Source organism: Heterodontus francisci, chromosome 1 (assembly GCF_036365525.1).
Source record: "Heterodontus francisci isolate sHetFra1 chromosome 1, sHetFra1.hap1, whole genome shotgun sequence".
Classification (NCBI taxonomy): Eukaryota; Metazoa; Chordata; class Chondrichthyes; order Heterodontiformes; family Heterodontidae; genus Heterodontus; species Heterodontus francisci.
Window position 1 is genome coordinate 159,300,945 of NC_090371.1, and position 23,914 is coordinate 159,324,858.

The following is a 23,914-nucleotide window of genomic DNA, read 5'->3' on the forward strand; positions in this document are numbered from 1 at the left end:
CTTGGGGCTGAGTTCCTGGCAGTGATTGCCACAGCTATCTAGTCCCACTGCCTTCTGAGAGTTGGTCTGCAGTGTCTCCTGACCTCCTGCGGTTAGATGGCATCTCTCCTCCTCTGTACCTGCCTAACCAAGGCCTCCAGTGCACTATTGGAAAACCGTGGAGCCATGATGTGTCACAACCTCTGATGAAAGGTCATCAATGTGAAACATTAACTGTTTCTCTCTCTACAGATGCTACCTGACCTGCTGAATATTTCCAGCATTTTCTGTTTTTATTTCATAATTCAGTGTTCTTCTTGCTCACACTGTCTTCTGCAAATGGTTGGAATATCTGCTACAGCTGAAAATGGGCCTCTTTAAGTGGTGTTAACCTCTCACGATTTTGCGCCCCCTTCTCAATGTGTTTAATGCCGACTGCACGCTTCAATCACTTAAATAAGCAGGCAGCATGCTGCCTGCATCAGAAGTAATGGGTCTTATGGAATTTCATAACCAATGTCTCTAATGTGGATGTCTTTTGACTCCCTGACAATGAAGGGCCAGTGATAAATGTCCAAGTTGCGTAGTTGTCAGTGTTCCCATGCACTTGCTCCCATTGTCCTTCTAGGTGGTTGAGGTCATGAGTTTGCAAAGTACTGCTGGAGAAGTCTTGGTGAGTTGTAGTAGTGCATCTGCAGTTAGTACACATTTCAGTTATGGTATATCAGTGTTAAAGGGAATGGATATTTAAGCTGGTGGATGAGGTCCTGATGAAGTGGACTGCTTCATCCTGGAGAACATTGAGCTTCTTTGAGTGTTGTTGCAGCTGCATGCATGCTGGCCAGTGGAGGGTATTCCATCACACTCCTGGCTTGTGCCTTGTAGATGTTAGACAGGCTTTGGGGAATCAGGAGGAGCAACTCATTGCAGAATAACCAGCCTCTGACCTCCTCTAGTACCGACGGCATTTATGTGGTTGGTCCAGATGAGTTTCTGATCAGTGATGACCCCAGTATGTTGATGGTGGGGGATTCAGTGATGGTAATGCCATTGAATGTCAAAGGGAGATAGTTAGATTTTCACTTGTTGAAGATGGTCATTATCTGGTACTTGTGTAGCATGAATGTTACTTGCCACTTATCATACCAAGCCTAAATGTTGTGCAGCTCTTGCTGCATGGAGGTCATAGACTGTTTCATTATCTGAATAATTGTGAATCGAGCTGCACACTATGCAATCATTAGCGAGCGTCCCCACTTTTGACCTTATAACAGAGGGAAGGTCATTGATGAAGCAGCTGAAGTGAGTTGAACATGGGACATTGCCCTGAGGAACTTTTGGAACAATATCCTGATGCTGATATGAATAATCTCCATCAACCATCCTCCATTGCACCAGATATGACTGCAAACAGTAGAGAGTTTCCCCCGATCCCCATTGACTTCTGTTTTACTAAGGCTGCTTGGTTCCACACTTTGTCGAATGCTGCTTTGATGTCAAGGGCAGTCATTATCACCTGACTTCTGGACTCAGTTCATGTCCATGTTTGGGCCAAGGTTGTAATGAGGTTGCAGTTCGGTGCTCCTGAGTGAAGCCAAACTAAGCTTTGGTGAACAAGTTAATGGCGAGTAAGTCCTGCTTTATGGTTCTGTTGACAGCTCCTTCCAACATTTTGCTGATGACTGAGAGGAGGCTGATTTGTGGACACGTAATACCTGGGCAATTTTCCACTCTGTCATGTAAATGCCAATGTTGTAGTTATACAGGAAGAGCTTTGCTTGAAACTTAGCTATTTCTGGAGCACCAGGTCTTAAGCACTACAGCCAGGATGTTGTTGGTGGCCCATAGTCTTCGTTGTGTCCAATGCGCTCAGCTGTTTCTTGATATCACATGGAGTGAATCGAATGTTACTGCCGAAAGACTTCATGATACCACAGCACAGCCAAGAACCTCTGGTATCCCTGACCCTCAGCTTGATTCTAGATGGAGCTCCAGGATGGATTTAAAACCATCACTGAGAAGCACTAGGGAATGTACAGTGAGAAAGGCAACCATTTGTTGTAGATATTAATATGCACTTTGTGATATGAAGTTTATCATTCAGACGTATATCTATTCTTTGGTTCAGTTTTGTGATTTAGTGTCCTTAGTGAACTTAATTTAGAGAGGATTGGTAAGGAAAGCTAATTTGGGGCAGGGGGCCTTTGAGAAGAAGACACACTGCCCCACTGTTTATAAACAACTAAGATCCTGTTCTCTGTTTCGCTGCACCACAGAAGAAGATCACTGATGATAATTCTATATGAAGAGGAAAGAACAAAGTGTTCGGTTGACTCTTAAGGCCAAGAGTGCTTATGTAAATGTAAGGGCTGTGAGAGAGGGTCACCTCTTTGTTGATTGAAGAAGACACTTTTTAATAGGATGTTGTTTAATCGGTTTCTCTCAAGAACCTTGGACCTCTTCTGCGTCATTCTCCTTTTGTCATGGATGTTGGGGAAAATGGTTGCTGAACTATTACTATTGGTTTCTAAGATCACCGTTGGAACGTTTTTCATCAGGGAAAAACTATGGAAGGCACGACAACCCACAACTGCTCTGGAATGCTCCATTCAATCTTTTGAGGCAGCCAAAGCATGTGATCAGAATGCATTTGGTGCCATGACAAAAAAACTTTATATAGCACTTTTAATGTAATAAAATAACTTCTTGATATTTAATTGGAGGAATTTTCTGCTCATCCAGTACTGGATGTCGGATAAGCAGTCTGATTATTTAGTAACAGTAGAGGAGTCGAAAGAAGTGGTGGTGAGGTAGAGCTGAGTATCATCAGCATACATGTGAAAACTAATGCTGTGCTTCCGGATGATGTTGCCGAGGGACAGCATTTAGATGAGAAATATGAGGGGGCCAAGGATAGATCCTTGGAGTCACCAGAGGTAATGGTGCGGGAGCAGGAAGAGAAGCCATTGCAATAATACTCTGGATATGATTAGATAGATAAGAATGGAACTAAGTGAGAGCAGACCCACCCAGCTGGATGAAAGTGAAGAGGCAGTGGAGGAGAATGGTGTGGTGAACTATGTCAAAGGCTGCAGACAGGTCAAGAAGGATGAGGGCAGAAAGTTTACCTTTGTCACAGTCACATTGGATGTTTCAGTACTGTGGCAGGGGTGGAAACCTGATTGGAGGGACTCAAACATGAAGTTCCAGGAAAGCTGGGCCTGGAATGAAGATCCAGCAGGTGGAGAGTCAGTTGCAGGATTAAAAAGATGATCGCGAAGTATAACCAGTGGCTGCACCAGGAGACTGAAGTCTCTCAATCACGGCAATGCTGGGCGAAGGGCTATAAACTGATCAATGTTACTTTAAATATCGCAAAAGAGTAGCAGATCGGAGACAGAAGTTGGGTTTTAGGTTATTCATTGTAGTCCAGAGCAGAAGTGCCTTCTTGATGACGAGAGAAATCCAGGAATTTGTAGCCATTTGAGAGCAGATCTAGATCTAGATTTTTCCAGATCTTTTCCACTGCTCACAGATCAAAGAAGAGCAGCAGATTATAGACAAGAGCAGAGTATTACAGTTTATTCCAATGTTGTTGATGGTTTCATTATACCTTTTGACCACATTAGTTGCCCTTGACAAGATTGTGATGGTCCTTCTTCTTGAACAACCACAGTCTGGATGGTGAAGGTGCTGTTTGGTTGGGGGGTTCCAGAATTTTGATCAAGCACTTTTAGCCTGAAAGGACCCTGTAGAACAAAAATGGAAGGCTATGGTAACTTTCACCCTAATGGAGAGTGCTGTGAGTGTTTCAAACTCTGTCTGAAGGTCTGGTTGCAAAAGGACAGCATTCCTGCAAGGTCCTTTTAGCAAATCATTGCCTGTTAAAGCTGGTCTGCTCTGATATATCCTTGAAGGAGTGGCACAATGTGTGGATTCACGTGAAAGAATACTTCACAGTTGGTTGTCTTTTCTTTTGGTGGAACCTTTTCTTGTATGCCCCTTATTTCCTATTCATCCTACTCCTGTTGTGCTTCCAAAATAAGGATATATACAGGAATGATCATAGGGAACAATTAAGGATGGATCAAAAAGCGTAAATGTACATTTTCTGTTTGACACATGCTAATGAAGATTTGTTTTATTTATATACAAGATAGCAACAGCTTTGGTTCAGTTGGGAGCACTCTCGCCTCCATGTCAGAAGGTTGCAGATTGAATTTCCAATCCAGAGACTTGAGCACAAATATCAAGGTACTGAGTGAGTGCTGCACTGTTGGAGGTGTTGACCTTCGGGTGAGACGTTAAACCGAGGCCTCGTCTGCTGTCTGAGGCGGATGCAAAAGATCCCATTGCACTATTTCAATGAAGAGCAGGGGAGTTATCCCCTGTGTCCTGGCAAATATTTATCCCTCAAAAGAAATTATCTGATCATTATCACATTGCTCTTTGTGGGAGCTTGCTGTGCGATGTATCCTATATGACAACAGTGACTACACTTCAAAAATATTTCATTAGTTGAAAAGCGGTTTGGTTTCCACCAACTAGTGGAAAGGATGTAGAGGAACAAATTTGCAAGGAAATTATAGAGAGGTGCAAGAATTATAGAGTAATTATAATGGGGAACTTTAATTATCCAAATATAGACTGGGATAGTAGTAGTGTAAACGCCAGAGAGGAGCAAGAGCTCCTAGAGTGTGTACAGGAAAATGTTCTACAGCAGTATGTTTCTAGTCCAATGAGAGGGGAGGCACTGCTGGACCTGGTTCTTGGGAATGAGGTGGGCCAAGTGGATCAAATATCAGTAGGGAAACATTTAGGGGACAGTGATCATTGTATCATAAAGTTTAGGTTGACTATGAAAAAGGACAAAGAACTATCTAATGTAAGAATAAGTAACTGGGGGAAAGCCAGCTTCAGTGGGGTAAGAATGGATCTGGGCCGAATCAATTGGAATCAAAAGTTGGCAGGAAAAACGGTAGCTGAACAATGAGCTACCTTCAAAGGGCACAGTCAAGGAATAGTCCCTCAAATGAGGAAAGGCAGGGCAAACAAATGCAGAGCTCCATGAATGAAAGAAGAGGTCGAGATTAAGATGAAGAAGAAAAAGTGTGCTTATGACAGATGCCAGGTGGATAATATAACGGAGAACCAAGCTGAATATAGAAGGTTCAGAGGGCAAGTGAAAAAGCAAATAAGAGACGTAAAGAGGGAGTATGAAAAGAGACTGGCAGCTAACATAAAAGAGAATCCCAAAATCTTCTAAAGGCGTATAAGTAGTAAAAAGGTAGTAAAAGGAGGAGGAGGACTGATTAAGGACCGAAAAGGGTATTTACACATGGAGGCAAGAGGAATAGCTGAGGTATTAAATGAATACATTGCATCCATCTTTACCAAGGAAGAAGATGCTACCCAGGCAATGGTGAAAGAGGAGGTAATAAACGCACTAGATGGATTTAAAATTGATAAGGAGGAGGTATTAGATAGGCTGCCTATACTTAGAGTTAATAAAGCACCAGGACTGGATGAGATGCATCCAAGGATACTGTGGGAATTGAGAGTGGAAATTGCAGAGGCACGGGCCATAATTTTTCAGTCTTCCTTAGACTCAGGGGTGGTGCCAGAGGACTGGAGAATTGCAAATGTAAAGATAAGCCCAGGAAATACAGGCCAGTCAGTTTAATTTCGGTGGTGGGGAAACTTCAAGAAACAATAATTTGGGACAAAATTAATAAGCACATGGACAAATGTGGGTTTATTAAGGAAGGTCAGCATGGATTTGTTAAGGGAAAATTGTGTTTAACTAACTTTCTGGAGTTTTTTGATGAGGTAACAAAGAGGGTTGATAAGTGCAGTGCATTTGATGTGGTGTACATGGACTTCCAAGAGGTGTTTGATACAGTGCTGCACAACAGACTTGTGAGCAAAGTTATAGCTCATGGAATAAAAGGGACTGTAGCAACATGGAAACAAAATTGATTGTGTGATAGGAAGCAGAGAGTAGTGATTAATGGCTGTTTTTCGGGCTGGTGGAAGGTTTGTAGTGGAGTTCCCCAGGGGTCAGTATTCGGAACCTTGTGCTTCCTGATATATATTATTAACCTATACCTTGGTGTACATGGCAAAATTGCAAAACTTGCAGATGATACGAAACTTGGAAGCATTGTGAACTGTTAGGAGGATAGTGTAGAACTTCAAAAGGACATAGACAAGTTGGTGGAATGGGCGGACAATGCAAATCTTTTTTTCTTTACAGTATTCAGAAACTCTTAGAGCCACCTAATGGCCAGAGCCTCCAACTACATCATGACAAGTAACATTACAAAATTGAATGGGAAATATTGATATAATGATAACTGGAAATAATTGTTGTGGACAGCATATGCATGCCTTCTACAAGATTTTTAGTAATATAGATTTTTTTTTAAATTCTCAGGGAGGATGGAGGTAAGAGCACTGCTATTGGCCTCAGTGTATCTGAAAAAGTGGAGAAATCAGTTAGGTTCCCAGTGCTGATTACGTTCAGCTACCGCTCCTGAGAAGTTTGCATGTGAGAATTGGATGATGACAGGATCAGAATTGGCTATGATACCCCAATGGTTGCATGGCCTAGTATCGCTCTTGTCTTGGCTCATATGAAGAATGGTAAAATAGGCAAGGTACTGAAGGGTGCCTGGCATCCATGCAACTGTATCTTAGTACAAGCCAACAACTTCAGGAAACAAAGAAAGAAAGCTCAAAGTCAAAAGCAAGCCACACTTAAAATTCCAAAATTACAAATATGGATTTAGGTGGACGGTGTTAGGAAGTTAAATCCAAGAAGCGATCAGATCCTATTTTAAGTCTATTCATTGTCATTTTTCTTATATCAGTTTGGTGGTTTGGAAGTCATGTAATTGTGCGCTTGCATGCTGGAAGTTATATAGCATACATTTTAAATTTTTGATAGTGGGAAATAGCTAAACAAAGCCAGAAATGTGACAAGCCATGCAGAATGATTAAAATAGGCAGCTGGTGATGGGGTATCTGGTCTGCCTGGTCACTGCCCTGATGAATGAGGAGGTTTAGCTTTGTTAAGAAATGTTAAAGTTTAAATACAGTGCAACTCGCTGGGTTTACATGGTTTCATTCATATTTCTGTTAGACAGTAATTTTATCAGAAGAACATAAGAAAGCAAAATAACAAAACATTCACCCATTATGCAGGTCTGTGGCCTAGATTAAAGCAGAACATTTTTACTTGTCACACCTTTGTACAGATTCTTCTATTTTTTGTTTAATCTGGAATCAGTTCATTTGCTTTAAAATGCTTCAATTGTTTACAGTAGATGACAGAATATTTCATAGGTTTTCTTTGTTTATAGCTGTAAAGGGAGCCGAATCAACAAATAATATTCAGATATGAAACCAGAGAAATGACAGGGTCACTTGTCGGGCTGAATTTTTACCAAAGAGGCAGGAAACAGGAGCTGCATCTGTTTTTGGGTCAGACACCCTCCTCCAGTGGAAAACTGATTAAAGTTCGGATTTTCACGGCAGTGAGCCCTTAATTAATATGGAGATGGGTTTCCTGTCTGCTTCGAGCCAGTGGGAGTGGGAATGGAAGTGTGTCAGATGAAGTGTGGGACTCATTTAGACACACCATGGTTGTCCTGAGGGAGAGATCTGTGGTTTTTGATTCTTACCCAATGGAGTGGCATCTCCGAACAAATGCTGCCAGAGCTGCTCAGTGTCTCCAAAATCTTCCATTTTTGTTTCAGATTTCCAGCATCTGCAGTATTTTGTTTTTTTTGTTCAGTAATACTTGAATAATTTGGTTTCAACTTTTGAGTAAAGCACTAACAAATTACAAAAGTAAATCCCATCTCTCAGATTAGTAACATGAAATCCACTTGACAGTGGTCTCGAATGAAAGTTTTTGGGTGGCTGTCACCACCATTGAAGGATCAGGAATTCTGTAGGATAAACATGTTGTGAGTGTGAAGTGGTTATTCCTTCAGTTCCATTATCTATGAACCTTAAGATAAATGTTGTGCATGACAATTCATTGATGTACAATTCCATTTTTTCACTTATTAGAGATCTTGCCGAAATTTACTGATCTGATTTTCAGTTGACAACATGTAATCAATTAATTATTCCTTTAAATTTATTCCTACTAGTCAATCTTGCTTGGCTTTGCACACAGTAAACTAGAGACGGTGATCTCTTACCTCTCTGCTGTCATAATGTTGCAATATCTTTCTCTTTTCTTCCACCTAAACTCTATGTAATTCTTTTTTTTCAGGTGAAGGATGGTGTGTTTGAAATAAAATAGCCTTCAGCAACTCCCTTTCCATTCACTCTTCCAATCAATCATGCTTTCCCCACCCCATTGTGGTCCCTGCCCAATTGTCTACTTTGATGTTCTCGGGACTAGAGTGAGTATAAGATATGTGGACAGAGACTGCAGGTTGTTGAACATGAAAGAGTCTTCTTTATTCTGTTTTACTTTCACTTTCCCTTTGCCAGCATGTTTGTTGTACAGCAGCCCCAAGTGTACACAAAGCACAATGTAATTGCAATTTCAAAACACTACTGCACTACATCCCTCCCCTTCTTAGTAAATGAGAGACATAGCGGGCTGCATTTTAAGGCTCCAAAGTAAGCGGCGGGTGTCAAAAAATGTGGCCCGCATGCACGGGCACCACAGCAGGGAGCCTCCGCGATTTCAAATGCGGCGACTCATTTGCATGGCCATGGCATGCGCCCCCTGCGATAACGTGGAGCGGGCAGGCAAGCTGTTGCCGGCAACAACTTCCAGTGCCAATGCGCCGGCGCCATTTTTAAAGAGCTGACAACCCTAAATGAACATTTAAAATTTAAAGGGCAAGTTAAGTGAATGTTTTGCTCAAATAAATGCAGTGACCTTCCCCCCCCCCCCCCCCCAAAGGTCGGCACCTTTGTCCTTTACCCCTTCCTATCAATGCCCTGACCAATCCAAGGCCTTGTAACCCCGCCTCCCTCGTGCAGAGAAAAAACCTCCTCCTGCTCCCCACAGGTGTCGCGCCACGTTTCCCCAAACAGGGATTCGAAGGTGCAGCATTGTCAATGGCAAGAATGAAGCTGGCAACGTGATGGCAGAATCGCTGCAGGATGAATGGTAAGTAGGCATTTACATATTTTAATACGGGTCCCATCGCTGAGTGGTGGGGCGACCGCAACGAGGCCTCGCCACCGCCGCTGAGATCGGTACAGGGCCTGCCGCCGTCAGGATTGGTGGAGGGCCTCCGCCGTACTGATCTTCATTGACCCTCCCCCACCATTCCCGACGGTGGAGGAGCTATAAAATCCAGCCCAGCTTGTTTCAATTGTTGTTTCCAAAACGTAAACAATAAACTTAAACATAAGTAGTTCACATCATTACTTAAGTATGGTGGGCGTTTTGTCTCATGCGTAGGATATCATCTGACATCAGGTGTAGTATCATTTGACTTATGTTCTTTATCTAAGGTGTCAATGTTTGAATTAGATTCAGTGCTTTGAAGAATGACGTGTGTCGTGTGATGATTTGTGAATCGTGCTTCACAGTCATCATTGATCCTTCTGTGTTGGTCACAACAAATGGTTGGATGTCATAAGGGGATGTTTGTTTTCCAACATGACCGTCACGTTTCACAAGTATTTTATCTCCTGGCTTTAGCTATGGAGCTCTAAGTTTCATGTTTCGTTCTGCATTTTTTTCATTCGATCCTTCTGTTCTCGATTGCATTTGTGTACATGTTGACCATCAGCTCCCCAGGGTAGCTCAGGAAGACGTGTGCACATAGGATGTGCAAAGGTGAGTGTAGCTGGAGGTTTTCCATTAGTCAAGTGAGGAGTCACTCTGTCATAATGAAGAAAGTGATATAGCTCCAACTTCTATAACTTGTTCTCAGCTCTAGCTGTACGTATCACTTCTTTCAAGGTTTGCATAAATCTCTTGACTTCTCCATTAGCTCTTGGCCAATGGGGTGTGATTTTCCTATGAGTGAACTCTAGATAGTTTGCGAATTTGCTGAAATCATCGCTATTGAATGGGGGCCCATTGTCACTTCTTACCATTTGAGGGATTCCAAACAAAGCAAAGATCTGGTCAAGCTTTGGGATGACTGCTTTCGGTGAAGTTAACATAACTAATTCCATGATTGAGAATCTGCTGTAGTCATCAGTGAAAACAAGTAGGTATTCACCTGTGGGCAAATCTGTGAAGTCAGCGCTAACTTCAATCATGGTCCTGGAGGGAGTTTGCACATATTGAGAGGATCATGAAAATTTGACATTGTAGTTGCTTGACATGGCAAACACTGATTGATTTTGTGCTCTACCATGTGGTCAATTCCTGGGAACCATACCTGTTCCCTAAGGAGTTGTTTGGTCTTGACAATTCCCTGATGTCCTTCATGTGCTATATCGATAACACATTCCCTCAATGAGTGTGGAATGATAATACAGTTGTTGCGTAATACGAGAACTGATGTGGTTGTAAAGGTGAACTCATTACGAACATTGGGCAGACCTTGTAATGTATGAGTGATTTCGTTTATAGACGTTTTCTCAATCACGTCTTTCCAATTTCATAATTCGATAGCTTTCATACATAATTGCAAAGCCTCATCTTGTTTTGTTGCTGCTGTGATGTCAACTAATTTTCGCGACTTTGGCAGTTCATTTATGCTTATATAATTAAGATGTTACTCATCAACTTTTTCCTCCCATGATTAGTAGGACCAACTGTCCGCAATGGATGTCATGAGAGGTAATCCTCTGGGTTGAGCTAGCCTGGTACAAGCTGGAACTCGTACTCTTGTAGTCTGAGTATCCAACGTTTTACTCGAGTGGATAATTTGCTATGTGGCTCAATAGTGACCTATGATCAGTTATTATTTTACATTCGCTTCCATATAGGTAGAGATGAAAGTGTAAAACATGTGATTGAGAGCGCTTCTCTCTTTGCGAATAACGTTGCCGTCGCAATGATTGATGGGTTACCTGTCTTGTCTTTCTGTACGACAACTGCACCTAAGGCAACCATGTTTGCATCCATGACTAGCTGGGTGGTTTGCTCAGGGTCAAAATAGGCTTTTGTGCAACTTGCTGATAAACATTGTTTGATCTGGTGTACTGCCTGTTTGTGTGATTTAGTCCATTCTCACTCGGTGGTATCGTTTGTCAGATCATGTAGGGGGGGGGCAGATAACGTTGTGAGGTTAGGAATGAGGTGTCCGCAGTACGTGATGAGTCCTAGCAGACTTTGGACTTCTTGCATGTTTGTAGAATATGCAGGGTTTGCAATGGTTTCAACTTTCCATGGATCTGGTGATACTCCTTCACCACTGAACACATGATCAAAGAAATAAATTCTGCTTTTATTGGACAAACACTTGTCTTTGTTCAAGGTGAGGTTATGTTCTGTGAGAGGTTGTACGCATGCATGTAGATGTGTCTCAAGTTCACTTTCATTGTGACTGTAGATCAGAATGTCATCAATAATGTTCAGTGTGCCTGAAGTGCAGATTGAATCAAGTGCTGAGATACTTCAGCTGCTGAGCTGACTCCAAAGTTGAGCCTCTTGTATCAAAAAAGACTAATGTGAGTAGAGAATGCAGTAAGGTCTCTCGATTCTTCTGCAAGCTCGATTTGGTGGGAACCTGATTTGAGGACAAACTTAGTGAAGTGTTTAGCACCATTCACTTTCTCTGTAATATCATCAAGTGTCAGTGTCAAGTGTCTTTCTCGTTGTATGGCTTACTTTGATGATTGTATATCAATGCAGATTCTAATCTGGTTCTCGCTCTTGGGTTTCTTAACCACTTGTATGGGTGAGACCCAAGGGGCAGGCTCATCCCCAACTTTCTCAATAATGTCAAGGTCAAGTAGGTGCTCAAGTTCCTTCTCTGTCTGTTTCCTGACATGAAATGGTATTTGTCGCCATTGATGCACAACTGGGGGCACATTCGGGTTTACATGCAGCTTGCCGATATCAGTGAAGCGATCAGCATACAGTTGGAGAATATTTTGGTTATGAGAAGGAATCGTGTATGTGACTGCAATCATGGGCAGATCTGTTGCTGTGCGGAAACTGATGAGTGTGTCACATTCTCCAGATATGACGTAGAATAGAACATTCATTCTAGTGTCTTTGAATGAGACAGGCATTTCAAAAATTCCAAGAATTTTCAGCAGTTTGTAACTATTGTAAGGGAAAATATTCATATTTCCTGGCTTGCAGAGAGACGGGTAATCCTGAAGTTTGTTGAATGTTTTGTCTCCCATGACATTGACAAACCCTCCTGTATCTATGAGAGCATCGACGTCCAAGCAACCAATGGTCACTGTCACTCATGGCTGTTTGCTGTGTCTGAGAGAGAGCTCAAAAGTATGTTTTGGGTCATCTGCCTCTAAATTAGCTACATTCTCTTGCCTTTTTGCTGTGTAATGCACACGTAGTTGGTATTGGTCTTAGTTGATTTTGCTGATGAGCGACAAACACGAGCAAAGTGGTTAGGTTTTCCACAGGCTTTACACTGCTCATGTTCACAGGAGTTGAAATTGGAGTATGATAGTTATTGTTAGTAGCCTCAACTTCAGTAACTCTAGACTCAGACAGCAGTAGTGATCTTGCTAACTGCAACAGCTCTGACAGTTTTCTGTCTTTCTCGAGTGCTTTTGGCATAGTTGACTGGAGAGACAGCCTTCAATTATTTGTGTTTTAATTTCCTGTTTGACATGTTCAACATCACCGATGTCACATTTGGTTGCTAGTTGCCTCAATAGTTTGCCTTCTTGCTTAGTACATCAGAAGACAATTGTTTCATATATGGTGTTTCTGTTGGGCATAAAGCAGGTCATCAGTGCATTTTCTGCTGAGTTGTAGTCATTTTGCTCAGGCGTCAGTGTCTCAAAGATATCCTGTAATTCTTCACCTCCATACTGTAGAATCAAGGCCTTTTTCCTTGTGTCGTCTGTGAATGCAAAACCTGCCATCGGTCTTTGAAACGTCACAGCCACTTTTGTCAACGTGGAGATATGGATGATGGCTCTGAATGCACATCAAAGGGTGGTAGATTGGGCATAGAAAACGCCATACTGATCAGCAACACAGTGATAAAGGATCCGGGATTGCGTTCCTTTCAGTGGAAACTTCCCTGCAATGATCGAAGATTATATATATTTTTTGATTGGATGGTTATTTTGGAGAGATCAGTGTGTGTGTATACACCGTACAAACTTCCTGTATGACGGAGTCTGCAACTTAAAATGCTGTTTGGAAAAGTAGACAAAAACCTTCAGAAATTTTGATAACTGAAAGCAATGTTTCTGGTTTTTCGCCATCTTTTCTATTTACCATGTCACCATTATGATGTCCTCGTGACTGGAGTGTGGATCAGTTAGGTTTGGAGACTAAGATTGCAGGCTGTTGAATATGTTGGAGTCTTCTTTATTCTCTATTTTACTTCCACTTTCCTTTTGCTAGAATGTGTGTTCTACATCAGCCCCAAGTGTACACAAAGCACAATGCAATTTCAAAACACTACAACACTAGGTCTCCCTACCTCTCCTGATTCCCATCGCTACATCTTCCCTTTTGAAATACCTGCTCAATCTCTGTATCATTTCCTTCCTCTTGATCACTTCATCCTCACCCTTTCATTCACTTTGCCCACTTTCACTCAATTCACCCAATAGCAGGTGGTGAGAGACCAGAGGCCACACTTACCCTCAGTCTGTTTCTATCCTCCCCTCCTCCTTCCACTCCCTTACAATCTGTTTCCCTCAAAGTAGCTTTGTTTGTTTTCAAACTTAAACTTGTTTTTCAAATTAGAATGTGGAAAGAAACTGTCCAACCTTCCTTCAGTTTGTGATGTTCTCTCTGCCTCTGTTCACTCCCTTTATCACTCACTCATTCTCCACCCTTTGTCTCATAGGTATTAGAACTTCTGTTTCACTGATATAAGCAATTCGCATTTACCTTTTGTATCTTCAAAACAAGCTTGAGATAATTAGTTGACTTGAAAATTCAATGTTTTTGTGGAATTTGAACTGATATTAAATATAGAAAAACTTCCTCACCTCCCATTTTCCATCTTTCTTATCCATGTCCATCTGTCTCTCCCGCCACCACCCACCTCCCCCCCCCCCACCCCACTATCTCCCTTTTGCTCTCTAAAATTCTCTAATTCACTGTCTCTCTCTCTCTTGCTCAGTTTAACATACTTCCTAAAGTTGATGGAAAACAAAACCATTGCTACACCAGACACACACATACTCTGTTTAAGAAAACTCTATGAATTTTACCTCAATAACTACAAAATACTGCAGTACAGAGGGATCTGGGTGTTCTTGTGCATGAAACACAAAAGGTTAGCATGCAGGTGCAGCAAGTAATTAGGAAGGCAAATGGAATTTTGGCCTTTATTGCTAGGGGGTTAGAGTTTAAAAATAGGGAAGTCCTGTTACAACTGTACAGGGTGTTGTTGAGGCCACACCTGGAGTACTGCATACAGTTTTGGTCCCCATATTTAAAGAAGGATATACTAGCATTGGAGGCAGTTCAGAAAAGGTTCACTAGGCTGATTCCTGGGGTGAAGAGATTGTCTTATCAAGAACGGCTAAACAGGTTAGGCCTTTATTCATTGGAGTTTAGAAGAATGAGAGTTGATGTTATAGAAACCTATAAGATTTTAATGGGGCTTGACAGGGTAGATGTTGAGAAGATGTTTCCACTGGTGGGGAAATCTTGAACTCGGGGACATAATTACAGAATAAGGGGGCACACATTTAAAACTGAGATGCGAAGGAATTTCTTCTCTCAAAGGGTGGTGAATCTCTGGAATTCTCTGCATCAGAGAGTTGTGGAGGCTAGATCACTGAAAGTATTTAAGGAGGAGGTAGATAGATTTTTGAAATCTCGGGGAGTCGAGGGTTAGGCAGAGCAGGCCCGAAAGAGGAGTTGAGGCCTGGGACAGATCAGCCATGATCTTATTGAATGGCGGGGCAGGCTTGAGGGGCTGAATGGCCTACTCCTGCTCCTATTTCTTATGTTCTTAAAAGACTTTGAACATTTGTCTCTTGTTTTTTAAAGCTGAGTAGAAAGTGGAAGAAGCTAAAGGAAAGTTTTCTATCAGTACAGCTGAATTGTACTGATACATGCTGGAAAATAGGGTGCACTGCTCATGCTTAGACTGAACAATCCAAATTCAGTCACAGAGTTACAGCTGCAGGCAAGACCAAGACAAGATTTTGGGAGAGGCTGAAGCCTTTAAGTATAAGGCACAAAGGACAATTCATTGGATAGCGTTAATCATGTTCCTACAAACTATCTAAAATTTTGATTTTATATTTCAATACCTTACATTGATGATTAGAAAATATATTATTGAAAAAAATTGGTGTGAAAAAATATTTCAGAGAGCATTTTAAGCTATTTATGGGAACCTGAGGCCAGATTGTGCAGTCGCAGTGTGATGAGTTTACAGAGTTAAAATCAATTAGAAATTTAGACATAGGAACTTAGAATGGGAAAAAGTTGACATAAACGATGTGGCAAAGGGATGATAACAAAGTCAGGTGCATGCAGTTGTAAGTTTTTTTTAATAGATTCTATTATATCTTCTACAAAGTATTTTTTACAGCAAAAGAGCGAGTGCTGTGTTGTCAGAGGAGCCATTTTTCAGATGAAATGTTATACTGAGGTTCTGTCATGTTGTTCAGGTAACTGCAAACAAATCCTTTGGTGATATTTTTTTAAAAAGCAGGTATTTGTCCTTACCAACTTTCCTCCCTCAACTAACATCACCAGAAACACAGGTTGTCTGGTCATTTAATTGTTTTTTGGTGAGACCTTGCTATGTGTAAATTTACTGCTGTATTTGCGTGCATAAAAGTAGAGAATGCACATCAGAAGTAATGCTTTGTTGTAAAGTGCTTTGGGACATCCTGAATGCATGCTTTCTTCTATATAATGGAAGCTTATTGTTCACTCACACATTCCAGCAATAGCCTGAGATAATTGTCCGTGTCCTACACCATCTAACATAATTGTTTTGCCTATACTAGGCCTGCTTCTGTAATTCAACACTCTCAGCTTGGAGTAGCACTTGCAGGCAGTGCAAGTTGAGAAATTGCTGGCTCACAGTATATGATTTCCCATCTGTAATGGACAAATAATTTAAGACTAAAGGAATGCAATTTTGCAAGCTGCATTCTCTGTGTGCACTGCTCTCTAGAGGTGCCCAATCACACAACCAGATCACACAATTAGCTCTGTGAACTACATCATGTAGTTTACTTGCAGTGCTGGAGTGAATTCGTCAAACTTGTGATGTGATTTGTGCTAAAGAAAACATTTTCAAGTTGGCAAAGGATGCACAGCTAATTGGAGCTCTACTCAGGATTAGCAATTATGATTCCTTACTCATTGAGTTCCTGACTTCAACCATCTCACTGCAAGGATCCAGACACAAAATAAATCAGAAGACCCTTCACCTTAGACCACCTCCAAGCAACAGAGGGTTCTGATGGAAAGTTCCGCCTTAACCTTTTTCTTTCAGCTCCTGATCAGCTGCCCTCTTGCAGCATATTTTGTTTTTATTTGAGATTTCTGGAATAACATGTTATTTTTAACCACTAAATATGTTTTTTTATATTCTTGATAGGTCATATATGCATTAAATACCAAAAGTGATGAGCATGAGGCTTCCCTGCAGGCTATTAAGGAAGCTCACCAGGAGGAGATCCAGCATATCATTGCTGAGACACGGGGAAAGATCTTACAGTACAGAAACAGAAAGGGAGAAGAGATGGACTTGCGGCACCAAATTCAGTCCCTTGAAGATACCCTGGAGAAGCACAAGAAACATAAGGAAGAAGTTTTGGCCGACTTTGAGGTTTACAAGCAGCAGGTGGAGGGGCGGGAAAAGAACATGGAGAAAGAACATGCGGAAAGAATAATGGCACTGTCCAGGGAGATGCTTGACATTAAGAAGGAATTTGAGAGCAATCTCCAAAACTTCATGGAAGTTCAACGCAGGTTAGAACAGGATAAACAGTCCGCAATAACAGAGATCATGAAAGTAAACCAAGAGTCAGAAAACCTTCAGGAAAAATTCAAAGCGCTAAGGGGCTGTTTTGATGAAAAAATTAAATTGGAAGAAAAGCACAAACTGAATATTCAAAGTTTGGATCAAGAGTTAGAAATCCTAAAATCTGAGAAAAAGAGACTAACTGCAGATTTTGAGAAAAAAGTGAGTAAACTACAAGTGTCACATCAAAAGGAACTGGAAGCTTTGAAAAAAGTCCTGCAGCAGTCAGTGACTGAGACACTGAAACAATGGCAAATAGAACAAAAAAAGAGTCTTCAAGCTCAAGAGATAACCTTACAGTTAAAACTGAAGAAACTGGAGACTGACATGGAAGTCAAATGTCAAATGATGAATGAGTTTAAAAATCAGTGCCAGAAATTGCAGGAACTGTTAAATACTGCAGAGTTCAGAATCCAGGTGAGTATGCGGTATTAAATGTTTCGGAGCTATTGAAACAAAATTGTCAAGTACAAAATCTCTCGCAATATTATCATTCATTTCCAGCCAAATCATACATTTTGATTTATTTTTCCATCAACATTTATATTTTGAAGATTACCACCTGCTTCATGGGGTGAAATATTTGCTACAACTTCAATATACTAAAATAGATTTTGTGGATTTTTGGGGCCAGTGTCTTACCGCCACTTGTGCATCCCCCACCCCCTCCCCATCTCCCATTCCCATTTTCCTGCCCCACCTTACCCTATGCTCCATCAATGGTAACAGAACAAAACCTTCAGTCATCAGGGTCATATTCTTCAGAATTCCATCCCTAAACCATTTCCCTCTCTGCTCCTCTTCCCTCCTAAACACATTGTCAAAACCCATGTCTTCCACCAAGTTTTTGGTCACCCATCCTGATCTTTCCTTACCTGCCTCAGCTTCTGTTTTCCTTAGGTCTATCTATAAAAGCGTCTCAGGATTTTGTTTTACAGTTAATGCAGCCATTTTACTGCAAGTTGTTATGGTTTCTGTATTTTAACACAGTTCATTGGGATACATTAATTTTTGTCACTTTTTAAAATTATTTTGACCATATGATCTGAAATAAACATACTAACATTTTTAGTCTTTTCTTTTTGTCACAATGTGATTTTTTTCCCCTTGCCTTTTCTCAATCTGTTCCTGAAGGCTGTGAGTCATCCTGGTGGATGATTCCATATGTGCCATTTCTGTGTGAACTTTGAGGTTGCCTCTCCACTGTTAATGTTACAGGTCAGCGATCTTTCATCAGAACAGACCTGAAACTTGAACTCTGTTTCTCTCCCCACAGATGCTGCCAGACCTGCTGAGTATTTCCAGCACTTTCTGTTTTTATTTCAGATTTCCAGCATCCAAAGTATTTTGCCTTTATTACAGCAAAGCCTAATTCTGTTCTCACCTCATATCCACACATGAGCATTTTCCAGCAGGTGTCACCGTCTCATGATCCTGTAGAAACCCTGGCTGGTGCATGCTCATCAGCTCAAGAGCACTGTGGCCGATTGTAGCACCCCTACTGCCATCCACGTTTAGTACAGACAATTCAGTATAGACTCGGGATCAATCCAAGGAACCTTCCCAGTTTCTATGACTCACTACTTTACCAAACATTTAACCATAAGCCATTAGGAGACCCAGTCAATGCATAGTTATCATCAATTGCCATCTCATCTGCTTCAACGATATAATATCCTATCCAACTTTATTTAAAAACTGTAGCTATAAATAATGAGGGTAAATTCTGCCCAAATATTTTCTGATCCCCAAAAATAATAAAGTGAACCCACAGAATCGGGTTTATTTTCCTCTTATTCCATGTGAGCATAAAGATTTGCCTAGGTGCACCATCAACATCCTGGGGGTTACCATTGACCCGAAACTTAACTAGACTAGCCATATAAATACTGTGGCTACAAGAGCAGGTCAGAGGCTAGGAATCCTGCAGTGAGTAACCCACCTCCTGACTCCCAATGCCTGTCAAGCATCTACAAGGCACATGTTAGGAGTGTGATGGAATACTGTCCACTTGCCTGGAAGATTGCAGCTCCAACAGCAGTCAAGAAGCTTGACACCATCCAGGACAAAGCAGCCCGCTTGATCGGCACCCCATTTACCACCTTAAACCTTCACTCCCTCCACCACCAACGCACAGTGGCACCAGTGTGTACCATTTACAAGATGCACTGCAGCAACTCGCCATGGCTCCTTAGACAGCACCTTCCAAACCCGCAAACTCTTCCACCTAGTAGAACAAGGGCAGCAGACGCATGGGAACACCACTACCTGCAAGTTCCCCTCCAAGCCACAATCCATCCTGACTTGGAAACTATATCGTCGTTCCTTCAATGTCACTTTGTCAAAAACCTGGAATTCCTTCCCTAACAGCACTGTCGGTGTACCTACACCAGATGGACTGCAGCGGTTCAAGAAGGCGGCACACCAACACCTTCTCAAGGGCAATTAAGGATGCGCAACAAATGCTGGCATTGCCAGCGATCCACATCCCATGTAAGAATTTAAAAAAAGAAAATAGGGGAAAATGAGACAGGGAGGATCATTCCTGTAGAATAATTGCAAGAAAATTGTACAGGAAGGATCACACACTTGTAACTGAGGCTGCCTTTTTCTCACAATAATTCAAATAGGCAGAAATTCCACATTTTATGGATCCAAGGGATAGCTGAGGAGAGAATTCTTCTCACTTATGGTCTCCCTGTATTCAATTTCTCCTTAAAGAGTGTGTGACAAATGAAGACGAGACAAACTGCCAAACAGAATTGGAGAGTTTTTATATTCAGCAAAGTTTGATACAGAGCATCCTGTGCCCTTACTGCACAATGACATTGTTGGGCAGACTTTTCTCTTAGAAGATTGTCGTTTGGTAGTACAGAACTTGATTATTGCTGAAAATAGAGACATGTTGTTGAAGCTTTTCGTCTTGCACTCATCAGGACAATCCACAAGAATGCCAATGTAAGGGAAAACAACAGCTTTGTACTGTATGAGAAGAGAGTGCTAATTGGTTGGCAAGTTAACTTTGATTGGTAGAGGCATTGCCATGGAGAATGCACCAGCTTATGTCTGTCACCAGTGCAAGACGAAAAGCTTTGACAACATGTCTTTATTTTCAGCAATACCATTAGGAGATTCTCAGGTGCGGGACCATGTGTGTGTCCCAACCCCTGATGATGTCAGAGTCCCGCCCACCTGCACAATCTTCCCAGAGTTGGCCAATTAATAGGCCACCTCCGGAGACCTGTCCAATTAGGGATGGCAGGCAGGCTCCGCCCGTGGGAGGGCCAATTGGAGTGCCTGAGGCTGTGGGTGGCCATCAGCCCCACCGGGAGAAGTGGATGCTGCTGATTTAGGAGGAAGACTGCGAGGATGCCTCTGAAGATTTCTTAAATTGTTAAAAGTGTGGCCGCAGCTGCCAGGCCATCATTGTGGAGGGGGAGACCCCCTATGACCGCAGCTGTGGCCCTCTGGCACCCACAGCTCTGGGGTTGGGAGAGTTAAAGGAGGCGTCGACGAGGGGCTTGAGGGGCTGAATGGCCTACTCCTGCTCCTATTTCTTATGTTCTTATGACATCCCAGCCTGCTAGAAGGCCGCCTCCAGTCTTCTGCCAGGCTTTGGCCTCAGCAGGGGGCATCTCTGCCAACAGGAAGATCCTGATGGCATCACCAATTTACCCCTAAATGAGCACTTAATTGGTAATAATTAGCTACCCACCACTGTCGGGCAGCTAGTCGGTGCCAGTCAGACCTCAACTCTGCCAACTTCACTCAGAGGCAGGAAAGTGTCGGGGAACCACCCCAACACAAGATTTTCTCATTTTGCTTGCAGTCCTGCCTCCAAACCCATCTCCGTGGGACCGGAAGATTCTGCCCTTAGCAAGCGCAACTGAGCACATGACCCTGTAAGTATTATGTGTGAAAAAGTACCATGGCTTAACTTTACATGGTACATAGGCCTAAAATTACAAGTAAATCTTCTAAAATTTCATCTAAAAATGTTTAAATCTGATTTAGCTATATCTAAAGGAGGAAAGATTGTCTCATAGACTCACAAAGCCAACTAGTTAAGATTATTATACCACTAGAACTGGTCAGTTTCATGCTGTATAATGATATCATGTTCAAAGCTTTACATTTTCCACAAATCAGACTTTTTACTATGCATTTTAGGATTTGGAAAAACAACTCCAAAATGCAGATAAGAAACTGGCAGCATCAAATGCAAAACTACAAAAGACGGAAGATGAAGCTCAGCTCTTGCGGGAGAGGTTTTTAGAGCAGGAAGCTGGAATACAGCATAAAACAGGTAGGAAAAGATTGTCAGAGCACATCAAGAAGATGGTGGTGTAAACAGATTTCTAGGCCTTGATGCAAAATCCATATTGCAGAGTTCGCTCAAAAACGCCTCTTTTAGTCGCCAACTGCCGGGTCTCTTCAGGTTCTTTAATTCCAGATTTCAAAAAGAGGGAAATTATGCAAAGCTGAACTTTGAACTGCAGTATGCCATGTTTTACTGTGCACCTTGGCTATTCTGTTGAACGCATTGTGAGAAGTGGTATATGATCCCTCAGCTTTTAAGAAAAGTGTCAGGGGGATACCAGGGAATTATAGACCAGTTAGCCTAACATCTGCAGTATTTTGCTTTTGCCATTTTTTTGGGTGCTGCCTGAGTAAGCACAGCAGATACCCCATATTGTAGTAGGGAAAGACTTGAAGACAATATGATAAACTTGATAAAAAAATGTTAAATTAAGTTTCCTGGTAGTATACAACTCTATATCTCACCCGTTTATCATTCTGAATTGTCTGCCCAGTGTCTCTGCACTGCCTGAGCACTGAGTCAAGGCCAAAACACCTTCTAATTTAAATAAGGGCAAAGCTTGCAGAGTATAGATTTACAACTCTTTAATCTCTGACCAGAGGTGACCATGGAATTCATTGCTTCAGGCATAAATTCTTGAGATGAGCTGCCCAAAATTAAGAATTGAAGTCTGACATCCATTTCTCCAAATTGCTTAGCTAAATGAAGCAAACTCAGATGCACTCTCGGGCAGTTATCATTTTCTACTAATTTGTGGGCTCCTCACATTTTTATTTTGTGTAACTATCGTAGCTCTGAAGAAGTAGCGCACTCTGTACGTTCAACGGGTCAAGTTGGAGTTGGTGCCTGTCGAAAATTACATGTTGGGTACAGGGCTAAAAGTGAACATCTGCATTTCTGTATTAAATGCACTAAACCTACTTTTAAAGGTCACCTTGTACTAGTACCAGATAGAGAGGTGTGTGCACAAAGAATTATGAATTAATTGGGGGGTGATTGCTTTGCTCGCAGGTGTTTGACCCTTTTTGTATGTTACTGCTGGAGAGTTTGTTTTTTAAATTATAATTTTAAAGCAGATGTGAAAAAATATATTAATGCTGATAAAAATGACATTAACATAGCTGTGGCAAGTGGAAGATTTTGCTGCTGGCCTCCTTATTTCAATTGTTTCTGCTGCTGCCACACTCATTTCATTGTCAGACTCTGCCTCAGCATTAATGATGGTACAAGGTACAGTCGACATTGCTAAAAGTCTTTAGTTCCACAGTCATTGATGGAAGAAATTTTAGGTGCTGCCTGATAAATACTAAAATACTCAGTTGAATATACACTGATGTTTTTGAGCCATAATGCCAGATGGGATGCATCCGAGGATACTGACAGAAACAAGGGTGGAAATTGTGGAGGCACTGGCCATAACCTTCCAATCCTCCTTAGATACGGGGCTGGTTCCAGAGGACTGGAGAATTGCAAATATTACACCGTAGTTCAAAAAGGGTGTAAGGATAAATCCAGAAACTACAGGGAAAGCTTTGAGAAATGATAATCCAGGACTAAATTAACAGCCAGTTGATAAGTGTGGATTAATTAAGGAAAGCCAGCACAGATTTGTTAAAGGCAAATTATGTTTAACTAATTTAATTCACTTTTTTGATGAGGTAACGGAGAGGGTTGATGAGGGTAATGTGGTTGATGAGATGCATGTAGTATACGGATGTAAAGGGTTAATACCGAAGACAGTGAGAGAGACCCCGTGATGATGTAACAGTCACATGAGATAGGCTTGAGAAGAAGAAGGTATAGCAGCATGAAGGATGCTAGCTTAGGTGGCTTGCTGAGAGTGTAGATAGTAATAAAGAGTTGTTAGTTAACCTTTACCAGAGTGAAAGACTTTCTCTAGAATGTCCTACAATGCTACCAATACAAACCCGACAACGCAATATGGTGGCAACAGTGAAAGTGACCAGGAGAATTTGAAAATCTTACCTTTGGAAGAAACTTCAGGGGAACAACAGAGAAATTTAAAGATAGATACTGGCCCAGTGCAGTAAGAAAGCTACTTAACAGCAAAAGAGGCTGTGGAAAGCTCTGCAGCCTCTCAGACTACACCACAGCAGCGTGGCGGTCTATGTCGGTACTTCCAGCACATCCAGCGGTCGGGTCTGAGTTTGGGCGACAATCCAGGATCGGCAAGACAGTGAAACTGGCCATTTATTTAAATGGCACACTGGAAAAAAAATCGGGTGCAGAACGCGATCTCAGTCGAATCAGTGACTAGGAAGGCGAATACAGTCGGCAGCCATTGCTGAGCCTCGCCGAGGAGAAAAAGCACTGTAATCATTGGAAAGCGCTGGAAAGGTTAGGGAGCATGGGAAAGCTTTGAACAGAATGCAAACACCTCAAGCTAAGTAAGCCTGAAAAATTTAAAATTAAAGGGGAACACCTTAGTAAAGCCTAGCAAACAAAAGGAAGCAATATGGATCCAAAATTGGGAATGTCTGAGAGTTTCCAG

The 23,914-nt window shown here is 41.8% G+C and overlaps 1 protein-coding gene across 1 annotated transcript in view; it reads left to right on the forward strand.

The window, feature by feature from the left end:
* LOC137346826 (protein FAM184A-like) overlaps positions 1 to 23,914 on the forward strand; it is a 271,944-nt gene that overhangs the window by 174,881 nt on the left and 73,149 nt on the right. The window contains exons 2-3 of the mRNA XM_068010777.1: positions 16,656 to 17,498; positions 21,252 to 21,387. Coding sequence (XP_067866878.1) covers positions 16,656 to 17,498; positions 21,252 to 21,387 — 979 coding nt within the window. The remainder of the gene's footprint in view (positions 1 to 16,655; positions 17,499 to 21,251; positions 21,388 to 23,914) is intronic.